This window comes from Podarcis cretensis, assembly GCF_951804945.1.
Source record: "Podarcis cretensis genome assembly, chromosome: 12".
Classification (NCBI taxonomy): Eukaryota; Metazoa; Chordata; class Lepidosauria; order Squamata; family Lacertidae; genus Podarcis; species Podarcis cretensis.
In genome coordinates this window covers 33,354,747-33,377,028 of record NC_137181.1, presented here as the reverse complement: position 1 = coordinate 33,377,028, position 22,282 = coordinate 33,354,747, and the positions used below count along the sequence as shown (strand labels likewise).

Below are 22,282 nucleotides of genomic sequence, written 5' to 3'. Positions count from 1 at the left end.
GCAGGGAATGAGGATAAAAAAATTAATGAACTGCATAAAGAGGAAAGAAGTCGTTTTGAAATGTTTGATTTACTGATAAACTACTAGCAAAATGTATATAAATGAAAATCATAAAATTCTTTTAATTGTTTTTAAGAAAAAGAATTGCTACATGCATGTAATAACTACAAAATCTATTATTTTGCCAGCCTAAAGATTTTGCTACCTTAAACCACAGCAAACAATATGCACAAGCAAGAGAGATGCCCACAGCTTTGAATGGCCTTTAATATCTGTTGCTGGCTGCATTCACATATCCCAGTCAAGCTAATAGTTTTCCATAGATGTGCAGATCACTCCTCCCTGCTAGGGGGCAGAAGTGACAGGCCACAATTTGTGGCATAGTGTTCTATCAAAACCAGGAATCATGGTTTGCTTCACGCCAAACAAGCCATTATCTGAAGCCACTGTTTATTCTTAGCTTACCAATTGTAGTTTGGCTAGAGTGAGACAAACCAGGATCCTTGTGCAGACATAAACATAATGCCAAGGGTTGTGAATTGTTGCTTTCACTCATTAGTGGGGATTCATAGTGAACCATTAACCATGGCATATGATGACTGGGTTGATGATCAAATGTCAACATGAAGGAGCACATCTAATTACAAGTATTGCCAGTGTGTGCCATAGCCATAATGGAATCAAGAGATATAAAGTGCATTTAGCAACCATCTGCAAGTGGGAGAGGAGACCTATCTCTTAAAGGTCAAGCAATAATCACAACAAAAGTTCTAATTAGTTATAATACACCTGACCTACTGTTTCAATTATTTTCCAGTCAAACTACAGTTGCTTAAGTTAGGTTTTATTGTGAACATAGTGATGACATTTTGCTTTTTATAAAGCATCCCAGAGGGTTGTTTCCCCTAGGAAATAATGTTTGTAAATTGTGGGTGAATTCACAGAAACCAGAAAGCCATAAAGAGGGGGGTTTTCCATTTTGCCTCAACAATGTAAATAATTCAGAGTTGTCATCCAGGTACAAGCTATGCTAATTAATTGTGCCATGGAATCTGATTATTATTATTTTTACCGACTTTGGCACTGAGTTACTACAAAAATGTCAAGCTGCAGTAACTTTACTATATTATTTTTCCTCTTAAAAAAGTCCTTTATAAATCTTATATAATAAATTAACATTCTGTCTTGTTTATACACAGAAGGAAGACATGCAAACTTACATACACTTCAACAGCTGCATCATGCACAAGCCAGTTTATACATTTTGCACAAAGTTGGCATGACATACTACATCAAAGAGTCTTTAAAGCACAGCAGGGATGCGGGTGGTGCTGTGGTCTAAACCCCGTTGCTCTGTCCCAGCTCCTGCCAACCTCACAGTTCGAAAGCACGCTAGTGCAAGTAGATAAATAGGTACCACTGCGGCAGGAAGGTAAATGGCATTTCCGTGCACTCTGGTTTCCATTGTGCCAGAAGCAGTTTAGTCCTGCTGGCCACATGACCCAGAAGGCTGTCTGTGGACAAATGCTGGCTCCCTTGGCCTGAAAATAAGATGAGCGCCACAACCCCAAAGTTACCTTTGACTGGACTTAACCATCCAGGGGTCCTTTACCTTTTACCTTAAAGCACAGCATATCTAAGGGAGTGGGAAATAAAAATATATGGCCCTGAGTATCTGAAAGTATGATGACAGAATGGGTTGTACTATTTTACAACTCACATTTTCAATAATACTATACATACAAAATTCCCTACTAGTGGAAATTTTACAGAGTAGGAAGGGGGCTGAATTAAAACCTTCCACTCTGCTGCATTATTGGTTTTTTTTAAGAGGGGGGGGTGTGTTTTACTGCCAGTGAGGTTTTACACTGGAATCATTCAAAAAGAGCACCTCCTGTATTCACTCCTGTGGCCCATCGTCCTATTCTGCTGCATGTGTACTGTAGACTAACCACACTTTCTGGTTCCATGCTCAGAAATCACAAACACTGCCTGATATCACACCCTACCTTTAAGCACTGAAAGAAGAGGGGAAACACCATTGTTCATCCCATTCTGGCCTCTTTGGAAATGATTATTCCAAAACAAAATAAAAAAATTCCTTCCAGTAGGTATCTGAAGAAGTGTGCATGCACATGAAAGCTCATACCAATAACAAACTTAGTTGGTCTCTAAGGTGCTACTGGAAGGAATTTTTTTTATTTTGTTTTGACTACGGCAGACCAACATGGCTACCTACCTGTAATAATGATTATTCCAATTGAAGAACTCTTAGCAGGGGCTAAATCCCCACGGAGCACAACTGGACCTCTTGCTCAGTAAGCATGTTTAGGATCAAACTGCATTTAACACAAGTTTTTCTCTAGTTCAAGATCTAAACGTTATTTAAATCACTTTGCCTACCAAAAATAGTATTATGCAGGAGGTGTATTAATTTACAACTCAAGCATGCCAAGCAGAAATTCCCTTAATCCTCAACTGAAAAAAGAGCAGCAAAAGGCTCTTAACTTATAAATTCAATGTACTGTAGTTCATTTAGGCTGCAAAACTACCCAATCCAAAAAAACTAATCTCCAAGAAATCCACGGGGCTAAGCAATACTAGTGACTTGTATCCAGCGGATAAAACAATTATTTAAAATGGTATTTCCTGCTTTTACGCAGCTCCCTTCCCTCCCCCCTTTTTTTTTAAAGTGGAAGAAGAAAATCTGAACTCCCTCAAAGAACTCAGATCTCCAATTTAATGCGTAAACAGAAAGTAAACAGCTGAGCGATGTCTAGACTTTTCCTTCCTCCAAGAGGCTTACAAAACACCTGTAACCACTAGGATGACTAAATAATGAATCTCAGCCAACTTTTGAAGCACACCTTTCTTTTAAAAGCCTGAAAATTAAGACATCGCTGTCCAGATTTCATAAGAGTCTCTCTCTCTCTCTCTTTTTTAAGGGAAACGTTTCCAGCGCCATCCTATGCACCAAAAGCAAGTCCCATTCAGTTTCATGGAGCTTACTCCCCGGAGAATGGGTATGGGATTGCAGCCTCAACCTGACACCGGGATGGCTCCCCACATGCAGCCAGGCGGGCTGGTGGCACCACGCAGGTTAAGGTCTCCGGAGTGCCAATGGCGCCTCGGTAATAAAACTGCGCACAAGGCAGCACCGTGCCCTCCTCCTTGCACACACAGGAGCAAAGCAACCACCACGTCCTCCCCACCGCAGCCAGCGCCCAGTGGGTCTGCTGCCGCCCCCACCTCACCAAAGCCAGAAAGGCTCTATAAGGAATCAAAGGCAACTCCTTCCTTCTGCCGCCTGTTTGCACCCAGCAGAACGGACTCCCGCCAAGGATGCAGGCAAGGAGAAGGCGATACGTCTGAACCCTCCCATACCCAACACGTTTCTTCGCATGCAGCAGCCACTGCCGAGCACCGGCCGAAGCAACCAGAAAGCAATTCGCTGCCAGAATGATAGAATCATAGGGACCACGAGGGTCATCTAGCCCAACCGCGGCGCCCCCAACTGCAGGAATCTTTTGCCCAACGTGGGATTCGAACCCACAACCCTGAGCTGAAGGGTCTCGTGCTCCACGGACTGAGCTATCCCTCCAGCATCCCCCTCTCCTAGAGGCGCTCAGTCCAACCCGGCTTGCTGTTTTTTCTCACCCTACCCCATATAAACGACAGCTTCCCACCCTCCCCGCAACAACAACCCCCGAGTTGTCTCGTGTCACCTTGCGAATGGAAGACACGCAACCTCGAAGTTCACCGCGGAAAGAGGAAAGCGGACCCTCCCAGCCTGCTGAACTCCCTGCGGCGTCAGCAGCAGGCAATTGAGGAGCAGCGCCCCTCTCTCCCCCTGCCTTTTGCAGGAGAGGGTCGTGCAGGCGCGCTTCTGCCTCTTTTGTGCATTTCGCGGACACTCCCCAGCTATTGTCTCCCTTCCTCCTGGACCCGCACCCTCTTTCCTACCCCCGACCTCGGCGCCTGCCCCTCTCCCCGCGACGTCAAGCTTTTACCTCTCTGGGGGGAGTGGCTCTTGTCTAAGGAGAAGAAGCCAAGAGACAACAGCAGCGGCAGCGCCTCCGCCACAAGCAGCAGCCACAGACAATGGAGAAGTGAAGGACGGACACATTAACACACACACAGGCAGAGCGCCGGCTCAGGCCCCGCCTCCTTCCCCGCCCGGCCGCACCATTTTACCGGGGGGGGGGGAAATAAAAATAAGGGAAATTGTGCATGTCCAGTTGGGCACTTTCCTGTCTAGACGCGTTCCTCTTTAGGCACCGTCCAAGCCGACTCCTTCGCCCCCCCTCCCAGGCTGAGATGCTAACTGGGAGCGAGCGTCGCTTTGTTTCCTTATTCTAGACACCCTCCTGTCTTTTGAGCGAGTGGTTTAACCCCCCCCCCCCCTTGTTTCTCACGACAGCTCCGGGAGAGAAGTTCCAATGTTGCGAGCGGCGGGGATCCTGGCGCGGGCGTAGAGGGGGGATATCCGCTGGCCGAAGCGCGGCGGGGGGCGGGGGGAGCGCGCCGAGGTTCCTTCTGCTCTGGCGGAGCAGCGGGGGCTGCGCTCATTTTTCTCCTCAGTGGAAGAAGGAGGAGGAGGGCGGCGGCGGCGGCGGGGAAGGTGCATGCGCGTGGCTGAGAGAGAGGAAGCACTAAGGCAGCCAGCGAGCTATGGCGTCTCTGAAGAGAGGGGACTTGAGCGAGGAGGAAAAGGAGTTGCTGGGAGTGATTGGGAAAGGTAAGGCGGGCAAGGGAAGTCTGGCTCCGGGCCGAGCCGAGAGGCGGAGTGACGCGGGTCGGCTGCCTTTTGCCCGCCGCTCTGAGTCTAGGCGACCGGGCCTTGCGCGTCGGGCCCGCGCTAAGGCGCAGGGAGGTTGCTTCTGGAGGGGGCTTTTCCCTTAGGTTTTTGCTTCCTCGCCTTCTCTCCTGTGCTTTGACTGGGCGCTGCTCCCTGTGACTGTTGCACGCCGGCTCCTTTTTTATCAGATCGTGCATATTTTCTTGCAAAATAAGCAATAATAATAATAATAGTCTTCTGAAGACTTGCAATGAGAAATTTTCTATCTTTCTATCTTTATTTAAATTTTGAGTCATTCTGTAATGAGTGTAATTAGAATTGGGAAACATGTAAATGGCAATGATATAAAGGTTAGTTTTGAAAGCCATGAGGCGGGAGGAGAGGAAGTCGATAGGCTCTAAGAGCCAGGACGGGATAGTGGATAAAGATGATGTGAATGTTGTATAATATTAAATGGAATATATATATATATATATATATAATTTATTTATCTATACCCCGCCCATCTGGCTGGGTTTCCCCAGCCACTCTGGGTGGCTTCCAAAAGAACACTGAAAACATGATAAATGATCAAACATTTAAAAACTTCCCTAAACAGGGCTGCAGTAATGAGACAAGGGACTCTGTTTCTTTTTATCCCATTTACCCCTTCTTCCAAGGAGTTCATATGATTCAACATGTTTTTCTCCTGATCTCCTCCTCCCCCCTCCCCACCCTGTTTTATTTTCACAACCAACCTGCAAGGTAGGGCTAGGCAGCCGGACTGGGCCGAGGTGCCAACCTGAATAAAATATTGGAGGGTCCAGGTAAGCTCCGCATGATCAGTCACAAGATATGGCATACACACAATATACACAATGCCCATGGGGGGCAGCCTCCTCAAATATTTTATTGGGGGGGGGGCAAAGGGACTTCGGCCCTTAAGAGTTGGCTCCTATGGCCTGGGTCAAGGTCATCCGGTGAGTCTTATGTTTGAGTAAATATTTGAATGAGCTCTACCTACACACCACACATTTCTAGCACATCCACCCACCCAAGAATCTTGTGAACTGGAGTTTACGGCTGTTGGGAATTATAAGTTAGGGGGTTACTTTAAATTCACAGTGTGTATTCAATAGTTGCATTCAAGGAAAGTCTCGCTGTGGAGTGCAGAGAGGAGTAAGGCAGACTGCAGTGACTGGTGTAAAAATCAACACTTTGCTAGCTGTCATACTATTCCAGAGGTATGGCAGACCTTGTCAGCAGCTGCTCCTAAGCAGCACTTTTGTTGCAGCAGCAGCAGGACATGGAAAGTTATTTCCCTTCCTTTGCCGGAGTACATGCTTCTTCTATAAAAGTGTTAACTGGCAGATGGAGGAAATATGCCTTTCAGATTACCCCCTTATTTCGGAGGTGGTTGTTTTGTTTACTAATGGGTGAGGTGTTGGCACCAAAACTTCCAAGTTGTTGGCAGGTTGTTGTTTCCTTTGGATGTGATCTTTGTATTGTAAAGGTCACGTGACTTCAGAGCCTGTTATCATAACTAACTTAGTGTGAGAGCCACCACTCATGCCACCTGCAAGTTGCTGGTATTGGGGATGGAGGCAGCCACATGATGCACACAAAACTGCATGTGATAGATTTAGTTGAATGCTACTTTATTCGGTCATAGTGCTTTATCTGTTCATGGAAATAATGCCTTGCCTTTTTGCAATGCTTCTTGAATGTCAGCTTCTGGGAATCACTAGCAGGGGAACAATGTAATGTGTTCTTTTCTGCATACGGAAGTAGCTACTGAGATTCTTTACACATAGTGCTAGTCAAACTGTGGCTTAGCACAGAAAAGAGGGTTCCCAGAGCAGAGATTTCAGCCATTGCATTTTGCAAACTGCAGCCATGTTTTGTTTTTGGTTTCATAACTCATGGTTTGTCTGGAGTGGGACAAACCACAAACCCATGGTTGGATGGCATGCTAAACTAAATCACGGCTTAGCTCATGGCAGCAGGGCAGCAGCAGGACCAGACGACAAGCAAAGTAGCATCATCACCACCACCAACATCATCATTATTATTATAAATTTCCATTCTACTCTTCATCTGAGGCTCACAGGACGGTTTACTATAAACACATAAATACCTAACATAGTAAACAAACAAAAACATTGCACCCTTATAACCTCTCTAAGAACCCACACATTTACACTAAGCCGTGCATAGGCAAACACTGCCCTCCAGATGTTTTGGGACTACAATTCCCATCATCACTGACCACTGGTCCTGTTAGCTAGGGATCATGGGAGTTGTAGCCCCAAAACATTTGGAGGTCCGAGTTTGCCTATGCCTGCACTAAGCCATACTTTAGCTTAGCATTGCATGTGAATAGAATAAATGTTTGTTTTTGTTTGTTATTTATTCATTAAATCTCCATACCGCACTTCATCCGAGGATCACAGGGCAGTTTACAATATAAAAACACAAAAAAATCATAACGTAGTAACAAACAAAAACAATAACCCCCATTCTGAAAATAATTTGACGAAAGTGTTGATTTGGGGCAGTAAGCCATACAATGTTGTTACAATATGTGTGGTAGGGCAAATGTTTGACAGGTGCTTCATACTTCATCATGGCAGAATTTTATGATTCCATGATTCGTAGTGAGGAGTTCAGGCTGAAATCATTCAGCCCTGAGATTTACTGGATGGGCTTGGGTCAGTCATGATTTCTCAGCCTAGCTTGTCTCAAAAGGTAATAAGGGGAGGAAGAGATAAGAGCTACATAGTTACCATGGTCTCATTGGAGGAAGCATGGGATACAAATGTAACAAATTATTAGATTCACTGTATTGATTTTCTGTTTAACAGTAGACTTTACAAACTCTTCCTTTCCCTTAGGAAGCCCTGAAGAAGCTGCACGACTGCTTGGCAGCAAGAATGTCCGTGTGAATTGTTTGGATGAGGTAAAAGACTTGACTCAAACTATGTGTCTAGATTGGGTAGAGTCAAATTAAAGAAACATTGGGAATTCAAAGGCTGGCAGATTTCTATAAGCAAAATAATACTTATCAAGGAAACCTGTTTAACATACTGGAATCAGAAAGTATCCCTTGAGTATACTGGAAAATGATTACGGTCAAGCAAGTATTCAGTATTCCCTGCTAAAAATGAACTAGTGTAATATGCCTGAACAGAGGTATAATATGCAGATTTTTTTGGACCTGAATTATCCTCTTTGATTTTTCAAAGTAAGCTCATGCTTTTTTAAAAAATAAGAAATCCTCTATTTCTGATAGAAAAGTGACCTGAACTTTTGTTAATGTCAGATTTATTTATCATCTTCTGAGATTACATATTTGAAACCTCAACTTTCCCAAGGCCTTATGATGGATAGAGGGGTGAAAGCAAAATATTACATAACTGAATATTTCACAAACATAGTGGGCTGTTTTAAAAATGTAGTTGCAAAAGGCTGTTTCTATTTAACTTTTTTTTTGCAGGAAGGGTCAAAGGTGAGTCTATCAAAAGTGTTTCTGTGGGAAAAAGCGTACAGTGTATTTTCACATCAACTTCCTCATGGGAATATATACCATAACACATTTTGTGCTTTTGCAACTAACTTCTTGCAAAATGGCCGGAATCCAATGCAGAGTCAATGGGTTAAGTCTGCCGCATATCATGCTGGATTTTGACTGTTGTCCCTGTAGGTTTTTGATTTGATTTGATTTTTTTAGTGAAATAGTTCATCTTGGCAGGAGCTGTTCAGCTGTAGAATTTTCCTAGGAAAGTGTTTCCCATATCATCCAGAAAACCTGCTTCATCACCACTTAATGCAGTACCTGGAAAAAAAAAGTATTCAGTTTCATAACCAGACAGGTTCCACAGTGAGTCCCTTGTGGAATATCCTTTCTCTAGTTTAGAGGGAAATACTCTGCAAAGCTGCTGGCCTGTTTAATATGCAATGGGAAATGTTGCCCTGTCGGGAGGGGGCGCAGTATATCTAATGTACTGTAAGTGGGGCAGTTGCTGCATTTGATCCCTGTAACGTTGTCATGGGATGGGGCATGTGGATCCATTCTGGACTCAGTATTGAATGTCCTTCAGATGAATCAGAAAAGGACCATAGGAATGTTTCTAAAGGCATAAATGAGGAAAATAAGAGCTGCATTTTAATGCGTGAGGGAGAGCATTATTCAAGAAAGGCCTTTAAAACTTACATTTTTCTATTTATTGCCTTGCCTTAAGTGAATTTTGGTGATCTCATTATATGCCTTGCCTCTATTTGCTTGTATTCACTCAATGCTTCATACTTTCCCTGCAGTTCTGTTGTCATCCCAACCCTGCCCCCTGTATGTTGCTTTGTGAAGGCTTGGCCCCCCAAAAGCAACTACAGTGGTACCTTGGGTTACAGACGCTTCAGGTTACAGACTCCTCTGACCCAGAAATAGTACCTCGGGTTAAGAACTTAGCTTCAGGATGAGAACGGAAATCGTGCGGCGGCGGTGCGGCGGCAGGGGGAGGCCCCATTAGCTAAAGTTGTACCTCAGGTTAAGAACAGTTTCAGATTAAGAACGGACTTCCAGAATGAATTAAGTACTTAACCCGAGGTACCACTGTATTAAATAACTGCAGTGAATGAATAGAGATGTTGAATGGATCCAGATTCATTTAGTTGTTTCCATATAAATCGGTGGGATTTGTGACTAACTTGTCCCACTGTTTTCAGTGGGATCTTGTTAACCCCATTTATCAGGCCCCTTCCTCCATCAACCACCACTGGGCAGCATCCATTCCATCAGGCTCCAGCAGGGGCAGGGATGGGAAGGAGGCCATTCCCATCAGCTCTGCTGAGAGACCATTTGGTTCTCTCTCTGAACTGTTTCCATTCCTGGTGATCTTTATAAGAACTACTACTATGACACTTTAAGAACTGTTGAACAAGTTAGCTTGTTCTCAACTTCTTTATCCCCCTTTCCTCTTTTGTGTCATGTCATTTTCATAGAACTATAGAGTTGAAAGGGACCCCCAAGGGTCATCTAGTCCAACCCCCTGCCATGCAGGAATCTCAGCTAAAGCATCCATGACAAATAGCCATCCAACCTCTGCATTAAAACCTCTGAGGAAGGAGAGTCCACAACTCAGGGAGCCTGTTCCACTGTCAAACAGCTCTTATGGTCAGAAAGTTTCCCCCCCTAATGTTTAGTCGGGATCTCCTTTCTTATACAGTGGTGCCCCGCAAGACGAATGCCTCACAAGACGAAAAACCCGCTAGACGAAAGGGTTTTCCATTTTTCAAGGCGCTTCGCAAGACGAATTTCCCTATGGGCTTGCTTCCCAAGATGAAAACGTCTTGTGAGTCTTGCGATTTTTTCCGATTTTTTCTCCCTTTTTCTAAGCCACTAATAGCGCTAATCCGCTAAGCCGCTAATAGGGTTGCTTCGCAAGACAAAAAACCGCAAGACGAAGAGACTCGCGGAACGGATTCTTTTCATCTTGCGAAGCACCACTGTAACTTGAAGCCCTTGGTTCGAATTCTACTCTCTGTAGCAGGAGAAAAAGAGCTTGTTCCCTCTTCCATGTGACTTTTGATTTCATGTCTGCCAGCAGGGATGGTTTTATTCCTCTTCATCTGAATCCAGCTCACTATATTTACATAACATGATGAGGCACTCACTTTGTGGTTTCTTCATATTGGTTGTCTACATGTTGTTTGTATAGCATCATGTTCCGTCTTCCAGTTACTTGGCTTTTTCCTCCACTTCTGAGATTATTTTTGAAATGTTTTCCAGAAGTGCTGTATAATGTGTGAGTTGGCTCTCCTATATAGCTCTAAGGCCAGGTGGTTATCTCTTTTTTTAATCCTCATTATCAATTCGTAGGGAGCAGATTAAGGCAGGAAAAAGGGCACTACTCTAGAGTTGGCTTCCTGTACAGGTGGTCTGTACAAATACCTCATTGCTCCTTAATGCACAAAATTTCATCCCACTATTTGAAATATATTTTCAGCATTCGGAAGACTCATGTGTATAATTTGAACAAGTCTCCCTGAATTTAAGCATTTTAATCTCTTTAGAAAAGAACACAAAGCAAAGGGAGCTGCTGGAAATGAGAAACAATGGAAGCAGAGGTCCTAAATGCCATTGTTCATTTCTGGCTTAACAAATGTATGATTCATAACATAGAGTGTGTGTGAACTGCTGCTTAAAATGACAGGTTTTTCACCAGTGCCTGCAGCTAAAGAAACTACCCAAAACTGGTAATGATCCATCTCTCCCACATGGCTTCCCAAATATAAAACTTGCCTATTATATAAATTGCCATACTGCAAACTCAAAAATAAAGAGGTCCTTTGCAGGTCTCCCTGCTTGCAGCTGTTACTCTTCTCAGAGAATTGTGTGGTTTCCCACCCAATTAGACATGTTGTTAATTGTGTGAAAGCAACTGATGTGCACATTAAAAAAAAAAAAAACAAATCTAATTAATACTTCAGATTATTATTAGAATAGTTGCCTAGGAATTAAAAGCTTAAACACTTCAGTGTTCATTCTACCCCCCCCCCCTTTAAAAATCTAAATAAATATTTATTATCGATGCTTTGCAATTTAATTGCTCCTATCTCCAGTACAAGGGGGCTCTATTATTGTGTGAAAGCAACTGATACACCAAGTCATACTAGCTACTCCAAAAGCAAAACTGAAAAGCTTTTCATAAATATAGTTATTAGTATAATTTTTATAAGTATTGATGGATGTGCGGAGTGGGGAAGAATTGCAGTTGCCCACATAGAAAGGCATGCAATGGTAGCTGAAGTTTCCTTCTCATTAGCAGCTTACATTGAAGCTGAATGTGTACAAAGGTATCCTCTGCTAAATTGGAGACGTAGTTGGTTTTCTAAAAGCTGGATTTTGTTGAAAGAATATATAGTTAAAGAGTATTCAAATGTAGCAAAGTGAACATCAAAAAGGCTATACCATGGGTAGGCAAACTAAGGCCTCGGGGCCAGATCCGGCCCAATCGCCTTCTAAATCCGGCCCACAGACAGTCCAGGAATCAGTGTGTTTTTACATGAGTAGAATGTGTCCTTTGATTTAAAATGCATCTCTGGGTTATTTGTGGAGCATAGGAATTTGTTCTCCCCCCCCCCTTCAAAATATAGTCCCCCCCCCAAAGTCTGAGGGACAATGGACCGGCCCCCTGCTGAAAACATTTTCTGACCCCTGAGCTATACTGTATTTGGAGTGCTATCTTTTCATTTTAGAAGCGTAGCTTGCTTGTGTTTAAATACTACTGGAGAAGAACAAACAGATATATTTGAAGGTCCTGTATTTATTTCTTCTTTCCATAGCATGGCATGACTCCTCTGATGCATGCGGCATACAAAGGGAAAGTTGAGGTGTGCAAACTGTTGTTGCGGCATGGGGCTGATGTTAACTGCAACGAACATGAACACGGATATACGGCTCTGATGTTTGCTGGGCTCTCAGGTATCTATGAGTTTTTCCCCCGTTGTTAATTACATCTACTTCTTGGTGCAGATAAAAGAATCCTTCATGTCTTTGTGTAGGCAGAATTTTTATCTTTTGTTAAAGGGTGATGTGTTAGAGGTAAGGTCTACCTCTACTTTATAGGCAAGATTGCTATTCTTTTCTTAACCAAATACTGTTTTTATTGGAAGCCACTGGTAGTCTTTTACTGGAAAATTGGGATAGAATTAATAGCTAATCAGACAACTCTGAGGACCCAGTTTTGCTCTTAGATATCTATTTCACCCTCTGGACCTCTCATGGAGGAGGCACTTGAAGAAGGGCCTCAGATGGTGATTGCAGGGTCCGGGTCAGTTCATATGGAGAGAGGCAGTCCTTGAGCCATTTAAGGTGTTACAGGTATAGCAGAGTACAGTATTTATATTGTGTGTGCATATTAATTGTCAGGGTTTTTCTTTGTTCTTTAAACCAATAAAATTAAACATCAGCCATCCAGGTGTTGTTCTTGGGCTTAGCTGGAATGCACCCTTAAAGGGTAACATCTTTATTTTAAAAAATATGGTTTAGATTTCAGGGTCTACTAAATCTCTCTCTATCTCTCTCTCTAGCAAAAGGTAGAAGCAGGAATAGCAAACAATATTTGTGAATGCATATATCAGATTGTGGGAGTAAGAAGGCCTCTCTCCTCTGAGGGGAAAGAGCCGGTGAAAGCGTTGAAGGAATAAGAACGTGAAAGGAAATGCCAGTAGGAATTATTAAAATAACATGAGGGAAAGGAAGGAAGGAAGGAGATAAGAGAGGAAAGTCGTTATGGGAGGAAGAAGTGAATGTGAAAGGACCATGGAGGAGAGGAGGAAAGAAACTGGTGGTTTTCTCTTGGTGTGCGGAATACAGTAAAATAAATTACAGGATATTTGCAAAAAGTAGTTTGAGAGGCATCAGTGGGTGGAAAGGGGAAATATAAAATAATGTGCTTTTCACCTAGAGCCTCTGGGTTAGAAAATTCTGCCTAAAACAGGAGGCTGAGTCATAATACTTCCAGGGCACATATATGAAATTAGCTCATGGAAAGCTAAGCTATGGAACTCCTTACTGCAAAAAAATTAGCAATTTCCAAAGATGGATTAGATGACAGCAGAAAGTGATGCCACTGGGGAAGGCTGGTGCAGCCATCAGGCCTTGGTGCAGAATCTATTCATACTGGCAAGACAGAGGGTTGGGTGAAACCTTGAGAAAGCAAATGGCATCTTCATTTCCAGCTACTGGGGATGAGTAAGACAGTAGCTCTGTGGAAAAGCACCTTCTTCACTTGCAGAAAGACCCAGGCTTAATCCGTGGTGTCTCCAGATGGGGCTGAGAAAGACCTGTGTCTGGAAACTTGGAAGAGCTGCTGCCGGTCTGTGTAGACAGTATTCATCTCAGCCAGATGAAGCACTTGTCTGACTCCGTATAAAGCAGCTCCCCATTTTCTAAATGCCTTAAACTGCAGATTTACGTGGGATTAAATGTTTTAATGTCTGGGGGTGGGGGGGGGAGAGACCCACCAGAAAAACCTTATATGGCTGAAACTTTTATACAGACTCATTATGAGAAATCTAAATGAAAGCTGTTCTCTTCTGTGTTTAGGCAACAAGGAAATTACGTGGATGATGTTGGAGGCTGGAGCAGACACAGATGTTGTGAACTCAGTGGGAAGGACAGCAGCACAGATGGCTGCCTTTGTGGGTAAATGGAGTGGCCATTTTGAATTACCCTTCATGAAGTCCAGGGCGGGAAACTGTGACCTTCCAACTGTTGCTGGATTTTGACTCCATCACCCTGACTATTGGCTGTGCTGCCTGGGGCAGATGGAAGATACAGCCCAACAACAAGTGGATTGCTGCAGGTTCCCCACCCTTCCATTAAGGCTCTGAGAAGATGGAGATTGATTTGACTTAATGTTTATTGGCAACGGAGTGCTCAGTACCAGGTTCTTAACTAACTCAAGGGGAAGACATTTAAAAAATATTCATTGGGTGATTGCTGCTTTTCTCAAATTGCTCTCTAACATTAGTTGACTGCAGGAGGGGGGAATTTTGAATTCATAATTAGGAAAGAAATCTGCTCTATTTCGAACTCAACCATCTGATTTTCGGTAAAAATCTGAGTCCAGCTCAAAAATGGGTTTAGCTCCATTTGTGGCCAGCCTTCCCTGTCATTCCCCTTGCTGACTTCCCCCTTTCTTTGAGAAGGAAGATTTTAACTAGCAGCAGGGAGGAGTTTGCTAGATAGGAGTAGCCTCCGTGAGCTGATAACTGTATGTAAATATATATTTAAATAAATAAATGGTGGTGCTCTTTGAGCTGTATTTCCTTTTAAGGATAGACTATGAAGAAGAAGAAAATATTTTTGTTTGTTTTTCCTGGCAAAGGGGTTGGAAGGATTGGTGAGGAGAGACCTTTTACCCAATTTTTTTTTTAAAGTGTTCTAAAGTCAAGTCTTTTGATGATTACAGAAAAAAACAAAAACCAGACACAAAGAGGATTGTGAGACAAGGAGACTAGTGGATCCAGTCAAAAGACTTACCACTTTATTGCAGGAATCTGCTTACAATTTGGGGAAAATGACACCCACATATCACATCCACTACATCTGAACAATCAGTACTTAGTCAGAGATTCAGTCACTGTAATTGCCAGTCTGCATTGGAAGCTTTGCAATCATTGTTTCTAAAATAAAAAAACAAACCTATTAACGAGGCATAATCACTAAGCATTCTACCGCTGGCTGAAAGGTGAGCCAGCGTCAATCATGCAATCTCATATGAGCTGCTTTGAAATGTCATGTAATGTCATATCTTCCAGAAGAATTAAATTTTTGACTGGTTAGAAGCACCATTTTTAGATTTAGTTCGTGCAGTGAACTAAAACAAACTTATAAAAGTGGGAATAACTTTAGAACTGTTTCATAATGTGTCTTAAAAGCTGCTTTGCCCATCAGATCCTAAGTTCTCTGAATAGGTGAGTTAGTTTAGTTCTGTAAACTTCAGATTACATATAGGCCTTGATCCTTGAAATATTGCCTCTGTGTGAAGCTATTTCCATTTAGTTCCACAGTGGCTTATTAGTATAGTACTTCCTCTAAATGGTGAACAACCTCTGTGATTTGTGCTTCATGTGTGAAATAATTGTTCTTCATCTTCATAAAAGATGCACCATTCTCTTTTTAGGTCAACATGACTGTGTCACTGTTATCAACAACTTCTTTCCCCGAGAAAGGTTGGATTACTATACAAAACCACAAGGACTTGACAAAGAACCCAAACTGCCAGTCAAATTAGCTGGACCTCTGCATAAGATCATTACAACTACCAATTTGCATCCTGTTAAGGTAGAGTGTTCATATTTTGGCTTATCCTTCAGGCATACTTGTCAAATAACTTACAACCTTGTTGAGGTCGGCTCTCTAAGAAAAAATATTTGGCCTATGGAGTTGTGTGGCAAAATTTGGCCAGCAGCTAATTTATGATTCTGAGCTTATTCTTGATATTCCATAGTCCTGGCCTGCTCATAGGGGCTTTAGTACCTCATTCTCAAATGGAGAGAGAGATATATTATAAAATAGTCCCCAACATGAAACACTCAAAGGTTAGCACACTGAAGATCATTGTACTCAAGTATATACACCTTAAGATTAGCATAGTAGTCTTCAACTTTTTGAGATCCAGGACATACTTTTAGCCCAAACAGACATTTGGGAGCCCATTTCTTAATCATATATTTGTACAATGGTAATGTTGCTGCTATGACCCACCTTAGACTAGGTCACAACATAGTAGTGTGAATCAACACACTAGTTAAAGACCAGTGATTTAGCAGAAGCAAGACAGCATCTCATAAGGACTTGCATGCAAAAGAAGAGCTGAAATCTACTCGTGTGACACTCATCTCTGTTATCAGTTTCTGTGAAACCCTGTAGTTTCAGAAAGGGCCTGATGCTTGCAGCTGGAAGCGACAAGTGAGACCTTCAACAAAAAATAGCTGTGTGAGTTGCTACAGTTCAGAATTCAAACAACTCCATTCCATTCCTTGTCTGAAACAGTTGTCAGTATTCCAAGGCCTACTTGGCTTGTTTGGTCCTTGTTGGGCTGTTTTGTGGGTTCCTGTGGGTTTTGTGGCTTAGGGGATTTTTTGGTACTTCTCCAAAACTTGGGGGTTCCCCCCACTCTGCTGATACTTCCCTCCCGTACATAGGTGTTTTTTGCTACATAAGCAATGTCACTTAACACCCTGAACCTTGGAAATAAGAGACAGTTATGATGTTCAGTTGCTTGATCAAAGATGCATTCATTTTGTATGACTATCACTTCCTGTAATCAGTATTGCATGCATTGTGGACACTAAAATGGGTCAGTCATATTCCCAATGTGATCCACCTATGACATGACAAGTTTCTTAGGAAATATAGCTTATTTAAGAAGATAAAAAAGCAAGAAGTCCTGTTAATATGAGCACTTAAAAATTACCTATTGATTCTGTTTTAAATCACCTATCTAGGAAAGATAACTCTTGTTAATCTTTTCCTATAGATTGTGCTGCTAGTGAAAGAAAACCCTCTCCTAGCAGAAGTTGAAGCAATGCAGAAATGCTACAGAGTGCTGGATCTGATTTGCGAGAAGTGTATGAAGCAGAGAGAGATGAATGAAGTACTGGCAATAAAAATGCACTACATTAGCTGTATTTTCCAGAAATGCATCCTCTTCCTTAAGGAGCGAGAGGATAAATTGGATGGATTAATCAGAAGGTATGATCCCCATCATGAATGACACTTAATGCATGCAGAAAAGCATTTGTGTTCATTTCTAGCCAAGTAAAGTCAGACTGCTTACCTTGAAAGGTAAAATGAATGGTTTGCTGCTCAGTTTCCTTCAAATCCCCACGCTATCTACAGCTAGATGAATATTCTCCATAGTTATCTACAGGTTAAGCCATTAGTTTGAGGAAAGGGGCAAAAAAAATGCATCTTTTGAGATACACACACAACCGCCTTCTGATATATATATTAATCCTACCCATGAGGAAGGGATTCTGTTCATCTCTCCTTCATCCTATCTTCTTGATCCTCCTTCCCTGGGCTCTTCTTCTGTGTCTCTTTTATGCTAGGCCAAGATTATTTTTTAATCTTTGCTGAGGCCTTTTAATCTGCTATCGTGTTTAAAGATCTGAGGAGGATGCTGATTCTTTTTAGGCTGTTCTGCTGTAACAGCAGTAATTCTTTTTTTTATTATTGCAGTAGTTCACACTGATGGACAAGATAATTAAGTAAAAGGCGCTATGACCTGGTTCACATGGCTCAACAAGCCAAGCAAGCTTTGGCTATAGCTTGTGGCTAGTGAGGACACAGTGTAACCATGAGCTCAGGTCTGGACGATATGCTAAGCCAAAGCTTGGTTTAGTTCTATGCAATGTTGTGGGAGCGAAAAGGACTTGAGAGGAGTCAAGTGGCTACAATGTCCTCTCAAGGTACCCACATGTCAGTTGGGAATCTTAGGTGAGATACCCTGCAGTGGAAGTTGCTCTCATTACCAGTCATTATATGGAAGGAGCTTAAGATCCAGTTGGTTTATTGTTGCAGAAGATAAGGCCTGGTTAAATAGTTCTGGGGATAGGTATATACAGCAGTAGGCTTTTGCAGCCGTTGATACATACAGTGAAAAAGTATATCCGTTGCTCCAAATAAACCAGCAATTCAAGACATGACACTGGATAAGTAACACCAACATGCTGAGTAAATGACTGAGACACTGCTAAGGTGACATGCATTAATCACAGATATGGTCAGGGCACTGGGGAGTTACCATAGCAGCTGGCTTGGCTGCCTTACACCTGCGATTACCTCATCCATGGGGTGATTTATGCTCATGCCCAGTTACTTCCAACCATGTTCCTATGTTCCCAATAGCCCATACCATGTTGCATGAATCAGGTCTATGTTTCAGTTGCCCTCAACTTTCGTTGTAGGGCAAGAGAATCTTTAGCTGCAGAAACGTTATTGTGAAATCTCAGAGCTGAAAGATATAGATATGTATTTTAAGTGTTGCACACAGAAAGTTCATGCATTAGCATCTTTCTCTGTTATGCTGTGGGTATGTAGTTCGAATATTAAAATCTTGGCCTATGTGCTGCTCCGCAAATAACAATAAAACAATGAACAGGGTAGTGGTACAATGACCACTGCAACTAACACAATCGACACCAGTGGTTTGAGCACTGAACTACTGTTATATCACAAGTGGACTCTTTATTACTGCATTTTCAATTTTTCAGGATAAAATCTATTTTGGAAAAAGAATAAATGAGCACTGAACCGCTGATATATTACAAGCGAGCTCTTTATTTACTGTGTTTGCTATTGTTTAAGATAAAACATATTTGGGAAAGAAACTACTTTTGCCATTGTTATGTATGTTTATTGTTTGTTTACAGAGAGTTGCCTTGGTGATATTATCTTGTGTTGATTGTACCGTAAGGCAGGCATGACAACTACAAATAAAGCAAAGTGATTGTCCAATAGGATTGGCATGAGTTTTTTCCATTCATCTTTTGCTTTAATCTTTCCAGCCTATTAAAAGGCAGAGATGCAGATGGTTTCCCAGTATTTCAAGAGAAGTTCATCCGAGAATGCATTCGAAAGTTTCCTTACTGTGAAGCAACCTTGCTCCAGCAGCTTGTGAGAAGCATTGCCCCAGTTGAAATTGTGAGTGTTCTAGTTTAATAGCTTCTCTTTCTTTGGCAGAACATTTGAAATCTCCAAGATACAGCTTAATGGGTACACTTGATATTTGCAGTTATTCTGAAGAACTGTATTTCATACGGAGGATGGAAGATCTTTTTTAATGAGTTTCCTTTATATTCTGATAGTGTCTCTGAATTCCCCAATCCAGGAGCTAGAGTTCCTTCTTAGCTTTATAGGAGAGGAAAGGAGGGGGTATCATGTGCTGCTGAGGATATAGGCAGAAACATAATCTTTCCTTTTCCAAAACCCTGACTGGGGTGGGGAGGAATTTACCTCTTCTGCCACACTGAGCTTCAGAGGAGGCAGAAGCAGCATAAGAGACAATGTGCCTTTGTCCACTCTAAAGTCTAGTGTAATAGGAATCCCCTCTTTCTTCTTCTCTTCTCAAAACACTATGCATGCCAGGAAACTCAGACATAAGTGGCAACAAGCCAAAGCTTATGCATCCCTGAATTGATTTTCATTCCCATTTTGCAAATAATCTCAACAGTGTCACCACCAGTATACTTTACGTTGGAACGGTCTGCAAAGTTAAATCTCTGGAGAGTGGAAGGATAATTTCCCTGCTTCCCTCCATATGCCGGGCTAAGATATTGCATTTAAGAGCAGTGCAAAAGTACTAAAGTGTACATTGAAAATATGCAGATTCCTCCCCCCCCCCCCATATCTGCATTAGTGTTGTAGCTGCAGGCTTCTCACTGGCTGGGGGAGGGTGTATGTTTGCAATGACTTAACTGCCTTTATCTTTTCCCCCAGGGCTCTGATCCTACAGCTTTCTCTGTACTGACACAAGCAGTTACTGGCCAAGTGGGCTTTGTGGATGCTGAGTTTTGTACAACATGTGGGGAGAAAGGTGCAGCCAAAAGATGTTCCGTATGCAAAATGGTAAGAATCTGCAGGTAAATACCACTGGCTGAGATTCCAGCAAGAGATTTCAACTGTTCCTGTATCTGGAGACTGTTCCTTTATAGGAGCAGCATAGATGTTTCAGGTGCTAGATCTTGGAACTCCTAAAGTGAAAATGAGCAAATAGCTGTTCCTGGTTGCTCAAGTCAACAGAAACAAACTATTTGTTGTTCTTAAAATAAGCCAGCTATTGCAAGGTTTAGATTTCCAGTTTTCCATATAGAAATGAATGGGTGCCTTATACAACCTGGATGATTCAAATGCAAGCCCATCCTTTTTGTGCATTGAGGCATGGCTTGTTTCATTTGCAGGTGATCTACTGTGATCAAGACTGCCAGAAAATGCACTGGTTTACACACAAGAAAGTATGCAAGACATTAAAGGAAGCCCACGAGAAGCAGGAGTTGGAAGCTGCCAAAGCAAAGAAACAGCAAGAAGCAAAGCAAAAGAGAGGTTGGCACACATCATTGTCATTGCAACAGCTTTCATGTTTGTGGCCAAATTAGAGCAGAGATGTTTTCTAAGCAATGCTAATAATCATGCAACACCTAACTACTCAGTGTTTTCTTAAACAACAGGTGGGGAAACAGTGGCAATCCAGATGTTGGGCTTGCAACACTTATCAGATTATTTTGTTTGTCAAGCAGGCTATTAATTTTCTAAACAAAAACAAAGCATTGGCCATGCTGGCTTTGGTTAAAGATAAATGAGGTTTATTCCTCTTCCTCCAGATCTGTTAGGATTGCACTGTCAATAAGGAGCCCCTAACAACATCTTTATAAATGGACATCCTACAGAGTTAAGTGGGGATTTCTCCTCTAAATGCGAGTTAGGATTGCAGCCATAGAAATGCACATCACATGCACTCCCTATTCTCATGGATTAGCAGCAACCTGCCCCCTAAACTCAACGTACTGTTTCGGAACAGCTGAGCTTGCCTGTGCTCTGTAACAAGCAGCTGCTTTCTGAAACTGCCCATGGAATCATAGTTTGGTTAATTTTGTTCTCTGAGCCATTTTAACTTCTATTCCTGGTTTGATTAGTTATTACAAAATAGCTTCTAATACTAGCGTTAGTTTCTGGGATGAAGGAGCCAGTGTTGCTTGTGGGAGTAAGTATGTATGTATGTATGTATGTATGTATGTATGTATTTATTGCTGCACATTGCAATATATGCATTTCCCACGCCCTGTGTTTCTCCTCTAGAGGCAACACGTGCAGCAGAATCTGCTTTAACAAGTGAAGAGCAGTCGGCCTCTGAACCAGGAGACAGTAAAGAAGAGGACCTCAAGTGCGTGGGAGACAGAACTGAGGAGATAGTTCCTAAAAAGGAGGTGCCTGCACTGTCCCCTCAGGATGACAAGGCCCTTGAAGGAGAGACTAGTCTAGCAGACATCACGGTTGAAAAAGCTCATGAGTCTGAGGAGTAACAAACGCTGGAGAGCCCAAGGCTTTATGAAGAATTTCCTCTAGACCACAACATCAGGAAATGCAGGTCAATGGAATGCAGTTATAATGCTCACTCTTGACATATGCTGTGATCCAGCATATGTCAACTTATTTGTCCTGTGTAACTACATCGCATCATCCTAGACTGTGATGACAAGAGCTGAACCATCCAATCAAAACTGTAAGAGCATACCCATCTGCCTTCATACCTGCACAAAGCGTAGAAGACTTAAAAGGTGTCTTGAGAAGAGGGCCATCTGCTAGCAAAATTTAAAAAAATATCTTAGACTTCAGTGCAATAAAGCGCTTGGTCATGATACTGTTAGATCATAAGGGGTGCAACCATCTAAAAGTTAAGTTTTTCTGGCTACAGATTTTGAAAGCCAGTACTGCTACCAGTCTGTTTTCATTAAACAAAATCCTGCTCATCTACGTTGGCTTTACTTCCCTGAACTTTCTCTTTCCACTTAAGTGGCTCAATGATTAAGAACACATCATAGCGTAAAAATATTAGTGTTCCCCAGGAAAATAGGCTCCCAGCATTTTGCTACACTTTTATAAGATACATCATGATTTTGTTTGTACTTAGCATCACTAATCTTTAAGTACTAATAGGTAGAGCATGAAGGGTCCGCTCCAGTTGGATTGGAAGTGTGTGCAAATGTAAGGAGGAAGGGTTGTTGACCTGGGTCCAGTTATTCCAAATACTTGCAAGCTTTAGGGGAGAGTAGCGGAAACACTGAATCACATACTGAGGTGTTGCAACCAAGTGTCCATTTCCTACTAGAGAAGCAGGATGAAATTGCACAGAATGAGTTGTGTAAAGCATTAGACTTAATAATAATAATAATAATAATAATAATAATAATGTATTATTTATACCCCACCCATCTAAC

General features: G+C 42.2%; 2 protein-coding genes across 2 annotated transcripts in view; one reads left to right on the top strand and one right to left on the bottom strand.

Annotated features, from left to right (window-relative positions):
* Positions 1–4,159, bottom strand: part of BZW2 (basic leucine zipper and W2 domains 2) — a 49,500-nt gene extending 45,341 nt beyond the window's left edge. Inside the window, exon 1 of the mRNA XM_079947929.1 lies at positions 4,011–4,159. Coding sequence (XP_079804055.1) covers positions 4,011–4,126 — 116 coding nt within the window. The 5' untranslated portion in view covers positions 4,127–4,159. The remainder of the gene's footprint in view (positions 1–4,010) is intronic.
* A 361-nt stretch (positions 4,160–4,520) lies between these two features.
* On the top strand, positions 4,521–21,818 carry ANKMY2 (ankyrin repeat and MYND domain containing 2). Its single transcript, XM_079947937.1, has 10 exons — positions 4,521–4,738; positions 7,672–7,736; positions 12,119–12,257; positions 13,884–13,982; positions 15,466–15,626; positions 16,825–17,039; positions 18,857–18,992; positions 19,788–19,916; positions 20,249–20,390; positions 21,144–21,818. The coding sequence occupies exons 1-10, from the start codon at positions 4,672–4,674 to the stop codon at positions 21,365–21,367; spliced, it is 1,377 nt and encodes a 458-aa protein (XP_079804063.1). The 5' UTR covers positions 4,521–4,671; the 3' UTR covers positions 21,368–21,818.
* Positions 21,819–22,282: the final 464 nt, after the last annotated feature.

Bases quoted from the DNA above. Each gene is read 5' to 3' on its own strand.
- ANKMY2 (XM_079947937.1), top strand. From the start codon at position 4,672: ATGGCGTCTCTGAAGAGAGGGGACTTGAGCGAGGAGGAAAAGGAGTTG. The intron at 7,737-12,118 runs GTAAAAGACTTG...TTCTTTCCATAG, and splicing joins GTGTGAATTGTTTGGATGAG to CATGGCATGACTCCTCTGAT. The intron at 15,627-16,824 runs GTAGAGTGTTCA...CTTTTCCTATAG, and splicing joins CCAATTTGCATCCTGTTAAG to ATTGTGCTGCTAGTGAAAGA.